The 11,083-nt window shown below is 54.9% G+C and overlaps 6 protein-coding genes across 6 annotated transcripts; 2 read left to right on the top strand and 4 right to left on the bottom strand.

The window, feature by feature from the left end:
* Window positions 1-340: 340 nt before the first annotated feature.
* On the bottom strand, window positions 341-1,561 carry M406DRAFT_357387 (uncharacterized protein). The gene is made up of 4 exons (XM_040923666.1): window positions 1,512-1,561; window positions 1,167-1,306; window positions 763-988; window positions 341-682 (listed from the first exon to the last, which is right to left on the bottom strand). The coding sequence occupies exons 1-4, from the start codon at window positions 1,512-1,514 to the stop codon at window positions 671-673; spliced, it is 381 nt and encodes a 126-aa protein (XP_040773272.1). The 5' UTR covers window positions 1,515-1,561; the 3' UTR covers window positions 341-670.
* A 692-nt stretch (window positions 1,562-2,253) lies between these two features.
* Window positions 2,254-3,181, top strand: M406DRAFT_293929 (V-snare-domain-containing protein; the record flags this gene model as incomplete). The annotated part of the gene is made up of 2 exons (XM_040919109.1): window positions 2,254-2,436; window positions 2,507-3,181. The coding sequence occupies 2 exons, from the start codon at window positions 2,254-2,256 to the stop codon at window positions 3,008-3,010; spliced, it is 687 nt and encodes a 228-aa protein (XP_040773271.1). The 3' UTR covers window positions 3,011-3,181.
* Window positions 3,182-3,323: 142 nt separating this feature from the next.
* M406DRAFT_264458 (uncharacterized protein) lies at window positions 3,324-4,508 on the bottom strand (the record flags this gene model as incomplete). Its single annotated transcript, XM_040917666.1, has 3 exons — window positions 3,324-3,960; window positions 4,069-4,306; window positions 4,397-4,508. The coding sequence occupies 3 exons, from the start codon at window positions 4,506-4,508 to the stop codon at window positions 3,324-3,326; spliced, it is 987 nt and encodes a 328-aa protein (XP_040773270.1).
* A 554-nt stretch (window positions 4,509-5,062) lies between these two features.
* Window positions 5,063-6,863, top strand: M406DRAFT_98980 (uncharacterized protein; the record flags this gene model as incomplete). Its single annotated transcript, XM_040926435.1, has 3 exons — window positions 5,063-5,371; window positions 5,470-5,795; window positions 5,844-6,863. Exons 1-3 carry the CDS (start codon window positions 5,143-5,145, stop codon window positions 6,861-6,863), a joined length of 1,575 nt encoding a protein of 524 aa, XP_040773269.1. The 5' UTR covers window positions 5,063-5,142.
* A 267-nt stretch (window positions 6,864-7,130) lies between these two features.
* Window positions 7,131-8,230, bottom strand: M406DRAFT_103079 (uncharacterized protein). The gene has a single exon (XM_040915043.1). The coding sequence runs from the start codon at window positions 8,207-8,209 to the stop codon at window positions 7,502-7,504; it is 708 nt and encodes a 235-aa protein (XP_040773268.1). The 5' UTR covers window positions 8,210-8,230; the 3' UTR covers window positions 7,131-7,501.
* A 1,381-nt stretch (window positions 8,231-9,611) lies between these two features.
* Window positions 9,612-10,388, bottom strand: M406DRAFT_264732 (carbohydrate kinase; the record flags this gene model as incomplete). The annotated part of the gene is made up of 2 exons (XM_040917686.1): window positions 9,612-10,046; window positions 10,110-10,388. The coding sequence occupies 2 exons, from the start codon at window positions 10,386-10,388 to the stop codon at window positions 9,612-9,614; spliced, it is 714 nt and encodes a 237-aa protein (XP_040773267.1).
* Between the last annotated feature and the right edge of the window lie 695 nt (window positions 10,389-11,083).

Genomic DNA, 11,083 nt, shown 5'->3' with positions numbered 1-11,083 from the left:
GCATGCGCACCAAAGAGTAACTACAAACCCTACTTGTGAAGGCAGTGCCGGGCATCCGCGGAGAAGGACGGGGTGACTGTGGCTTGTAGCGGGTTCAGCAGAGCAGATTCTAGAAGTGCAATGCACCCTCCCATGAGCGTCGACGTCGCAGAGTTTCTCATGTTTAGTGCCCAAGGTAGGGGTGGTCATTGGTACACCTCCACTCTCATCCTGATCGTGCACCCGGCCATCCTCGTGTAACATCGCCGGCGCTCAGATATATCATCGTCCTAGACACAGTTTCTCCCAGATCTACTTTCCAAGTTCGAGAACGATCGTTCAGCACAGGAGGCAAGGGTTTCGAGAATGTTGTAGTTTGTCAACTTGAGCTCTCTTTCTGGAGCTATCTGCTGACTAGAGTATTCCCCCGGGCTCTGCTGTCGTTTAATCCTCATAACACCGATGACCCGAAGTAGCGGAAAACAGAATTGCCCCTATGATGGATGGAACGTGGATGCCAATTCGAGACTCGCGTGATGGGAAGGATCTCTCGATGCTCTTTCTCTTCTTCTTTTTTGTTGTTGGGATTCTCGGGAAAAAACAACGCCAACGATCCTGTAGCCCGTTTTGCCTTTTGCCTTGCTTCAAGAATTACCAGAAATCTTCAACCGCGCCAACACCGTTGTCCACTTTATGCGGAGGCCTAAGAACACAACCCTGTCAGCATGTCTCTTTCTCGTAATTCACTCATAGGAGCCTCCCCTGGCCTTATTGTGCACTCACCTTGATGGCGTATTTGCGCTGAGGGAAGTGCTGGCTGCGCTTCTTGGTCTTCTCCAGCTTTCTCGAGGCGTCCTCAGCGGACAGGCGGCGGCGGATGGCACGGGTCTGCTTGGGGCGGAGGTCGAGGGGCAGGTACTTCTTGTTCTTGTAGAACAGGCGCATGTGGTGTCGTTGCTTGGCGTTGATGATGGTCAGGACGCGAGCGATAGACTTGCGGAGGTCGTGGCTGTTGGTAGAAGAAAATTTCCCAAATTAGCTTCATGCACTCCATCATTCCCGGTTTGCACCCCACTCCTGCCGTCCAAAAGACTTTATGTGTGACGCTGTAGGCGTGAATTCTTTTTCGAAAAGGATCTGTTTCGACGACGGTATAGTGCACGCGTAATTTTTGTACTGTTGCTTACATCTTGTTCAGCTTGGTGCCAGAGGAGGCGATCTTCTGGATGCGCAGCTGGCCCAGCTCCGTCTTGAGCTCGCCGAGGGTCTTGGTGAGATCCTCGCGGTTCTTCGACCACAGCTGGCCGGCCTTGATCTTGCTGGTAGACTGTAACATTGTCAGCGATAACGTTCCTCCGAATTGACTTGGCAAGTCGTGTGTGTTGGCAGATCATCAGAGTTTCTCGTCTGGCTGTGGCGGCCGAGGGGAAGGCAGGGTTTTGGGCCGTGAAGTGTTGTGCACCTCGACAGGTCCGAACCTCCTCCCCGGGGAATTCGAAAGGAAATCAATCGGTAGGGAATTCGTAACGCACCATGGTCGCGAGAATGTGTCGATCGAAATTGTCTGCTGGGTCGAAGGTTCGTGGTGGTTAGTTCGCGAGACAGCAGCGAGCTCTCTTTTCGGAGGTGGTGGAGTTTGCAGAGCCAGAGAGAGGGTGTGGGCTGTAAAAATTTTGATCACGTGGACTCAGAGGCTAAAGATCGGAAGGGAAGGGGCAATGGGCGGCAGACTGCGTCTGGTTGCAATTGCTGTTTCTTGCATTTAGACTGGGAAGAAATTTTGGCTGAGTCAGCTCCTACACGACCCTAACCCTAGTACCAGCCACTGTGTGACGGACCTGAGATGGCCCCCGGTCCCGCAGGTCGCAGGCAATGGATGGTCAGGCCTGGTGTGACGCCAGCTTTCCTCGACCTCGTCCTACCACAACCTCTGACAGTTTCAACCAGGTAGAGAGAGGTCCCAGATCCTGCACATTACGACGTCGACCAATTCTGCATTTTGAGTTCAGAAGAGAAGTGTCCTGGCTCTTCTTTGAAAAATTCACGACCTAAAGCTACCCTTCGCCCTCAGTTCCAAGGCGATTCTTCACGAACGACAACCGTCATATCACGAATTCACCTAAGCCTATTTGCATCGAAGGAGACTAGTCTTTCGTGACGTCGCATCACTGCGTTGGGCGAGTAAACCAGAGAATATTCGACTCCCAGCCTTCAAGACTTCATCATTTAGAGTCTGTCCGAACTGAGCCTACCTCCCGGTGCCACACAACGATCATGGCCTCATCCACCGGCAATGGCGGGTGGGCGCAAATGCGGCAGCAGGCTCGCACATTGGAGTCGCAGACGGAGGCCTTATTCCACACATACTCCCAATTCTCAACGGCAGCGGCCATACCACCGAAGCCCTCAGAGGAGGAGATAAACACGGAGGCCAAGCTACAAGAGATACTGGAAAAGGTAGGGTTCCTTCGCGTGTAACAAGAAAAGCCCCAGTTCAGACTCGAGATGCTCACGCGCACACGTCTAGCGCGAGAACGTCATCAACCAGCTCGCCCGCCTCCTCGACTCCGACGCCTCCTTGACCTCCTCCGCGCTCAAGCAGAACAACCTTGCCCTCCTCCGCGAGAAGCTGGCCTCGCACAAGAGGGATCTGGTCCGGCTCCGGTCGAACCTGGCGGACGCGCGCGGCCGGGCGAACTTGCTGTCCAATGTGCGGGAGGACATCCAGTCGTTTCGCCAGCAGAACCCGGAGCGTGCCGAGGCCGAGTACATGTTGGACGAGCGGCGGCACATTGACAACAGCAACAGCGTGGCGGACTCGGTGCTGTCGCAGGCGTACGCGGTGCAAGAGAGCTTCGTGCTGCAGCGGGAGACGCTCGCCAACATCAACCGCAGGATCACGCTGGCCGCGAGTCAGGTGCCTGGGATCAACACGCTGATCGGCAGGATATCGGCGAGGAAGCAGAGGGATGGCATCATTATGGGGAGCTTTGTGGCGGTGTGCTTCTTGCTGTTCTGGTTTTTCCTGTGAGCAATGAAGAAGTGGCTCTTTTTTTGACCGGAAGCAGCGTCGAGTGAAGAGAGCATATTGGAGTGGGCTTTTTTCTTGCTTTCTTTTTGAATGACGACTTCTACAGAGCATCTGATATCTCACGGCACGGCGTTTAGGTTTTGTAGGAACCCCACTGGTTGGTTGGCATGGAATTCGTACAACTGTTTGGGTATCTTGAAGTGGTGATAATCTATGTGCCTTGCCTGCTCGCTTTTTCTCTCTCTTTTTTCTTCTTCTTTCTCTCTCCTCTCTCTTCTTTTTGGATTGCAATGCCTGGCTCGCGGGAGGCTCTTCACCTGAGGTTCGCTCCAGACCAGACGCCCTTCTTCATCTCATCCAGGAGCTTCGCCAGGCCCTTTGTCAAGCTCTGCACCTCGTCCGGCTGGGCAGGTCCGCTTCCAGCCCAGCGCAGCTTGCAGTCCCCATCGACCAGGTACACATACCCGACCTTGCTATTTAGATACCCAATCGACTCTCTGATGTCATCCGAGATGCCGTTCCTCACCATGAAGTACTTGTCCCAATTTTCCTCCCTAAAATTCCGCCGCACAAACGGCGCCATGGCCCTCAAGATCCAGTACCGCAGCCGCGACTGGTCCTCGATGTTGACCCGCACCAGCTGGGCACGGCCCTTGTACTCCTTCAAGATCTTGTGCAGTTCCGGGTTGCTCGTCTCCGACGTGAACGAGAGGGTCTGCCTCTCGGCCCAGCCAGTGCTGAAGACGGCGATGACGGAGGCCTTGCCCTGGAGGACCGGGGTGGTGTTGCGCGGGAGAGAGGTGCTCTTGAGGAGGGTGTGGCCAAAAAGGTTGGGGAAATAGAGGGAGCGGTCGTGCTTGAAGAGCCGCGGTGGCGCAATGAAGGTCTTGCCCTTGTGGAGACCGAGGTTCGACCAGTCGCGGAAGTAGGGACGAGCCATCTGGGATTTCCTGAAAGATGCAAGAGAAAAGGCCACGAACATCAGTCCAGCACACGGCGTCGTTGGCAGAAGGTGTAAGGTAGGGGAGGAAAGACGAAAGAAGAAGAAATAGACTCACAGCTCCTCGCGCCTCTTGAGGTGCTTCTCCCAGTTGACAAAGTCATCCCGCCGCTCCTTGATGGACCGTGTATCCAGACCAGTGTTCTCGCCGGGTTTCGGTGGCCGTATCATGCCTATCGGCCGGGGCAGGACGGTCGGAGTGAAGTTTTCGACACGCCTCCCGTAGGACCGCGGCGCGTGGGACAGCGGACCGGGACCCGGCCCAAGAGCTGCTGCTGCTGGTCTCTCTGTAGAAGCTGCGGGTTCAGCCTGGGACACCTCGACCGGTCTGGGGCCGCCTGACGGGGCCTTGAACCTATCTCTGGGCTTGGGAGGGTCGGCCAGACGAGGGTACGTCGTGCTGAAGCTCCTCCACTGACACAGGAGACATGTTGTCGCTGCTGGCTGCTGTCGGCTTGACGATGTCCAAAGGGACCTTGCTATTGTTCTGCCGAGCATTGCAGTGCTTGCCGACTCCATTGCCCTCGGAATGAATGGCGTCAAGCCAGGGTTGGTTGTTGCTAGAACACTCAAAAGTCCAGTGACTATTCTGGTTCTTCGCCGAGTCTTGTGTCTGGGGGGAAATATTTTGGCACTGAGCTTCACAAGAACTGCAAGGGGTCTCAGAGCCGCCGCTACGGGGAATGCCAAGTGCTGCCACCCCCAAAGGGCCCCCTGTTGGACGACCCAATCCACCCGTGCCCGACTTTCCCAACGCCAACCCCAACTTCTCCGATCCTCTCTTCCAGGGTTGGGTTTGTGGGGAAGCCCTGGCCTGCCTAGCAAGACATGGGAGATGCCAACGCTCGGCTATCGACGGGTGTTTTTGGGGAAGGACCTGAACGTCATGTCCTGTCCAAAGAGCCGTCGACAACCACGTTCGCCCGTAATCGTTGGATTCACAATGCCGCGGGAGTGCGGCTTTGCGGAGAAAAGAAAGCAGACCGATAAACCCTCTCTGCTGCTCTGCGCGCGCCCTCTGTCTCTGTTTTCGTCCTTCACGATGTAGTCTCGCAGTGACTGGCCTCTCTTCCTCTCTTTGCCTTTCTTTTGCCCTGTCTTCCCCAATACCTTCACATACGCATACACAAATATGTTGGTGCGACGGACGCCTCGTGCGGTGCGGTTACAATGGCAGCTGGCTCGGCGTATAAGTCGACTCTCCCCAGCAGCATACGGGACAATAGCCACCGGCCCAACCTCGAGAACACTCCCGTCTGAACCGAGGAGGACATGTGCTCCGTTTCAGCTCGTAAGAAGCTTCCACTCGAGCCCGAGGCTGGAGGCAGTGAAACCCGTCCTGCTGGCAGATATAGGCGAAGGTACTATCCATCAGATCTCTCTCTTCCTTTCGCCAAACCTTCCCCTTATCTCCTCACTGGGAGAGCGCAAGCTAACCTCTTTTCTTCTTCCGACACAGGCATCGTCGAGTGCGAGATCATCCAGTGGTTTGTTGAGCCCGGCGCCCGCGTCGAGGAGTTCTCGAAGCTCTGTGAGGTCCAGAGTGACAAGGCCTCGGTCGAGATCACCTCCCGCTTCGAGGGTGTTGTCAAGAAGCTCTACTACGATGCCGGCGAGATGGCCAAGGTCGGCAAGCCTTTTGTCGACATTGACATCCAGGGCGATGTGAGCCAGGAGGCGCTGGACGAGCTGACGTCCTCCGGGACAGCAGATAATACGGCGGCTGGGGAGGCGTCTTCTGCATCCGGCCCGCAACAGACCTTCTCGGAGCCCTCACAGGGACAGGTGACGGCTCAGTCGACGGCGGCGACACCACCTCCGCCGTCGCCAAAGCCAAAGGGCAAGCATGCTGCGCTTGCGACGCCGGCTGTGAGGCATCTCTGCAAGGAGCTTAAATTGGATCTCCTCGAGATTGACGGGACGGGTAGGGACGGGCGTGTGCTCAAAGAGGACATATACCGGTTCATCGAGTCGAGAGACGGCGGAGGTAGCCCCGCAGCAGGAACCCCGTCTCCATTATCATCGTCGTCACCACCATCATCGCCCGGTGCACAGGTAGAATCCAGGCAGGCCCTGACAAAGACGCAGGAGGGCATGTTCAAGGCCATGACCCGCTCACTCAACATCCCCCACTTCCTGTATGCCGACGAGATCGACTTCACCGAGCTGACAGCCCTGCGCAGCCGGCTGAACAAGGTCCTCGCGACAAAGCCCTCTTCCTCGGCAATCCACGTCGTACCCAACGCGGAGGGCGTGTCGAAGCTCTCCTACCTGCCCTTCATCATCAAAGCCGTCTCCATCGCCCTGCAGCAATACCCCATCCTCAACGCGCGCGTCGACACCACCGCCGGCGGGGGCCCCGACGCGTCCACCCCAAAACCCTCCCTCGTCTACCGGGCGCAGCACAACATAGGCGTGGCGATGGATACCCCCTCGGGCCTGCTCGTGCCGGTCGTCAGGGATGTCGCATCGCACAGCATCCTCACCCTCGCCGCCGAGCTCGCAAGGCTGCAGGGGCTCGCCGTGGCAGGGCGCCTCGGGCCCCAGGACATGGCCGGCGGGACCATCTCCGTCAGCAACATCGGCAGCATCGGCGGGACCTACTGCAGCCCTGTCATCGTGGAAGGGCAGCTCGCCATCCTCGGCGTCGGCCGCATGCGCGACGTGCCGGACGTCGAAGAAGACGCGGGTGCCGTGGGCGGTGGGTGGAGGGTCAAGGGTGTGCGCAAGGTGTGTAACTTTAGCTGGTCGGCGGATCACAGGGTCGTGGACGGGGCGACCATGGCAAGGGCGGCGGGGGTGGTGAGGGCGTTGGTGGAGGAGCCGGATGCTATGGTTATGCATTTGAGATGAGAAAATAGATATGTGGAGGGGACTTTATGGTTAGAACTGAAGAGAAAAGGAAGATAGAAAATTGACACCAATCTATATCGATCCCTAAAAGTATACTCCATGGCGCTGCAACAAGTCGTACATGTAATCAACTGACGGCTGTATTTATCTATTGACAAGGCATGTGGATGTAAACAAACGACAGCTAGAGGCAATACTGTCTCTGCTACAGACAGCAATAAGGCATGCATGCTTTATCTCACAGGGTAGGACTGGCTGTTGACTTTTGATCAGTTCAATTCTATTCATCCATCTCCATCGTCCTTGGAACACTTGAAGAGGCTTCCCGTGGACGGCGATTCGGGTCTCTCAGACATTCCTCAGCGGAGAACGCACAGAGCGAGCTGTCTTCCCTCCCCGTACTCTCCCCCTCCAGATTGATATTCCATGAGCTTGTCCCTCTTTTACTTCGTTCTGCGCAGCATGGGCATCCCGTCAGTATTCTCCTGCTATCCATACGTATGTGCCTGAATCAGCTTCCTCTTCTCTCTCTTTCTTTGACCCCCCTCCCCCGCCTTCACATGCCCTCCCAGCGCAGGGAAACTTTCCACGTTCCGGGGATCCGGAACAATGGGATGGCAGTGTAGAAATGCGGGACTTTACGACAAGTTTGAGGGGTTTGATCTGGGCTGGCGTGGCCTGATCCATCTGGCTCTAGTCGTCTTGCGTGTGTTCCCCCGTGCTGAGGGACAGACAACACCCCACCATAGTAGCACCACGGCGCAGCAGGTAGCATCAGGGAAGAAAGGACCGAAAAAAGAGAGGAGTTTGGGTGCAAGGGAAAAACTCGGAGAGAGAAAGGGGGGGGGGGTGGGTTCTTTTCCCCTCCCTCCATTACCTTCCTCTTCTTCCCATTCCTTTTTCCCCATCTTTTTGGGAAACATCCCGGTTCCTGTACGTACCTGACTGCAGGTGGTTTCACGAAGGAGGGGCAAGAATAACAAAAGCGACGTCAATAGAACATTCTTGCTTAACCAGAGATGGAGGGGGGGGGGAGCGTTGCAGCAAAACGAGATGGGCATGGGAAAGAATTCCCGGTGAAAAGGTAAGGTTAAGGTAAAAAGTAGGGCTGCCAATGGGAGAATTACATTTTCCCCCGATTCCTTTCCCATCTTCCTCTTCTCTCTCCGATTCTCTGAAGATGGCTTGTACTCGTCGTGATTTCGATCACATCTCATCATTCGTGGTAGGATGCCAAGGGGGTCGTCAGCAAACATACGTGGTCGAATCAGAATTCTCTGGGTAACATCAATGGTCTGGGGGGGGGGTTCTGAATTGCTGCGGCTTGCCCTGCATGGGTGCGTCATTTCTCATCTCATCATCTCGGGATGTGCTGAGGAAAACAAGAAAGAGGGAGAGGGAGAGAGAGAAAAAGAGACAAAAAAGGAAAAGGAAAGAGTAGGGAAGAAGTAGCATATGGCTAGTGCCATGCCACTCAGGTGACCCGCTCGACAACGTCGGTCATGGAGCTAGTCATGCGAGTTGCGCTGACCGGTCAAGAAAGCTCTCTTGTCTTGGTGGGGTGTGGAAGAAGGCGCGCACGCGAGGAGGGGGAAGGAAGCAACGACTTAGCAGAGCCCCATTGGGAAGGGGGGGGGGGGGCGCCTAACAATCTGGTTGTATTTTATTTACCTTGATTGGGCAAGAGGAGAAATCCTGCTGCTGTTGTGACACATATCAATCGTTTACCTGCATAGAAGATTCTGTGCGGAGTTTTGTTTTGCTTGGACTTTTCTTTTTTCTTTCTTCTTCTCCTTCTCCTTTTCCTTTGGGAAACCAGCAAACACCAACCCAGTCAACATGCAGTACAGAGGTTCGTTGCAGATCAGCGCCTTTCCAAGTGGTTGATGGTTGCATCGCGGTATCGATGGGGGAATTCTTCACCAAAACAAGAAAGAGCGTGAGAGTGAGACAAATCACTTTATGCTAGGCTTGGCGGCCCGCAGCTAAACAACTACTGTATTTACCAGCTTGGTTGCTTCCGGTTATAATACCACGGCTTACTTATTATACGCTGGGTGTGGGCATCTCGTACTCGGCCAGGAAAGAACAAGGGCGCAGGAGGGGTGCCACGTAACAAGCAATTGCCTAAATCATCATGTTGTATTGGGGCTGATGGCTTTTCTTCTAGATGAGCAGGCAAGTAGGCTCGTGATCCCCTTTGCTTTTTCGAGTCTTAGCGCTGCTCCTCCCTGCTGCCCAAAGCCGTAACTTCCCCCCCCCCCCGGCCTCTGACGGCTGTGCATCCAGAGCCTTCCTATAGGCTGAATAAATCCATGTCCATGCAGTGTCTGTTTCTGCTTCTTCCTCCCCCCCCCTTTTTTTCCCCCCAGTGATACGTTGCGCCCATGGTCGCACGCACCTAATCTTGATGAACGCCTTTGATCTCGCGAGGTGTCAAGGCTTTGCAGCCACACCAGTAGTTCCTTGAATGCTCTCTCTCTTCTTTGGTATCTGAAAAGGAAAAAAAGAAAACGAGACTCATGTTTCCCTGTCGAAATTCGCCGGTCCAGACGTTACGCCGTGTTTATGTATGTGGGTGTAGACCAAAATCAAATGCAGACATGATAATCCCTGAGCCATCCTGTAGGCTGCTCATGACCCGAGTAGACCAAAAGAAAAAGAAATAAAACAGCAATTGAAGATAACCAAAAAGAAAGGATGAAAGAAGAATGAAAGAGGGTATGATGACTGAACTGGGCTTCAATGTCATTGATCCTCTGCCAGCTTCGTGACGACCTGGTTGAGCGCATCCATACAGACCTCGTCTCCAGACCTGCTGACATCGATAGTGACACAGTCAACCTCATCTCGCATGGGTGGCTGTAAGATGGCAATCTGGCTGTGCACCATCCCAGCACCCATATAGTGGCCCTGACGCTTTGCAACCCTCTGCTGTAGTACCTCCTCCGGGGCGTCGAGGTAGATAAAGTGTACTTGGAGTCCTGGCGAGAAGTAGGGCGCCACACGGATGACATCCCTGTACTTGCGCTTAAGGGCTGAGCAGGTGACAACCACACCATCATGGCCCAGAGCAAGCTGCTTCAGTGCCTCCTCCCGAAGGCGGGTGAGCCAGTCCCACCGGTCCTCGTCAGTGAGTGGCTGGCCCAGGCTCATCTTGGTGATGCTCTCTGCAGTGTGGAACTAGAGGTCCGTCAGTGAACGTGCCCCACGCGGCATCAAGAAAAGATTGTTCAGAAGCCATACCTCATCCCCCTCTACATAAGGTATGCCCAGCGCCTTGGCCAGATGGGTTGCCACCGTGGTCTTGCCACAGCCAGCCGGTCCAGTGACAAGCCAGATATGATGGTGTGCAGGGTGGACATCAAGACCAAAGGCCGTGGTGTTGCTGTTCATGTTCTTATCCGCAGGCATGGACACCTTCAGAGGAGTATTGGGGGCCATGGCCTGTCGAGTTGCCGTGATATTGGTTGTTGACGTTGGAGACTGTCCGTTCATGGACACGGGGGTATCGTAGGAGAGCATAGTTGCTGATATTCTTTCCTTCCTTTCTTCCTCTTCTTTTCTTTCTTTCTTGTGTGTATGGGACACAAGCAGGCGTGTGCCAAAACTAGGATCGCCAGACGTTTTGTGTGGCGATTGGTGGGATCACAAGAATATTGTTGACTCAGAGTGACGTTGTTGTAGCATTCTCCGGTGGTGAGTCCTTTGGGGGAATTCGTATTAGGGGTAGAACAAGGCAACAATGGCACAGAAAGGGCACACGCAAACGAGGTATATGGTTATATGCCGTAACAAGTCAAGGGAGAACTTGGTTGGGGATTTGGGTGGGAGGGCGTTTGGTGACCAGAGAGAGTATGGGTTGGCGGCTGGTAGGGTAAAAACTGGATCTGGAGAAGATCAGACTTGAAGATGGACATCACAAGGTGTGGCTAAACGGGCTGCCTGGGGGTTATTATAATCCACGACATCAGGTCCAAGAGACGAGCCCGTCCCTGTTCGACCGCTTGGTCACTGCCGTCAGCGGGCCCATTACTTTTGATGTAAGACCCCGGCTCGTTCCTGGGTGAGTTCGGGGTGCACCAGCAGGGGTCGGGGAATGGTAGAGGTTCCCGCATGTACCATCGACCGGTCAAGGAAGCGCTGGCGAATCCAGTAGTGCATAGTCAATTTCGAGAGGAAGAACCGACCAGGAACTTGCAGAATCCGTCAGTCCCAGC

This window comes from Cryphonectria parasitica (genome assembly GCF_011745365.1).
Source record: "Cryphonectria parasitica EP155 unplaced genomic scaffold M406scaffold_7, whole genome shotgun sequence".
Classification (NCBI taxonomy): Eukaryota; Fungi; Ascomycota; class Sordariomycetes; order Diaporthales; family Cryphonectriaceae; genus Cryphonectria; species Cryphonectria parasitica.
Note: the sequence above shows the minus strand (reverse complement) of the source record. Positions and strands in the feature narration are given on the sequence as shown.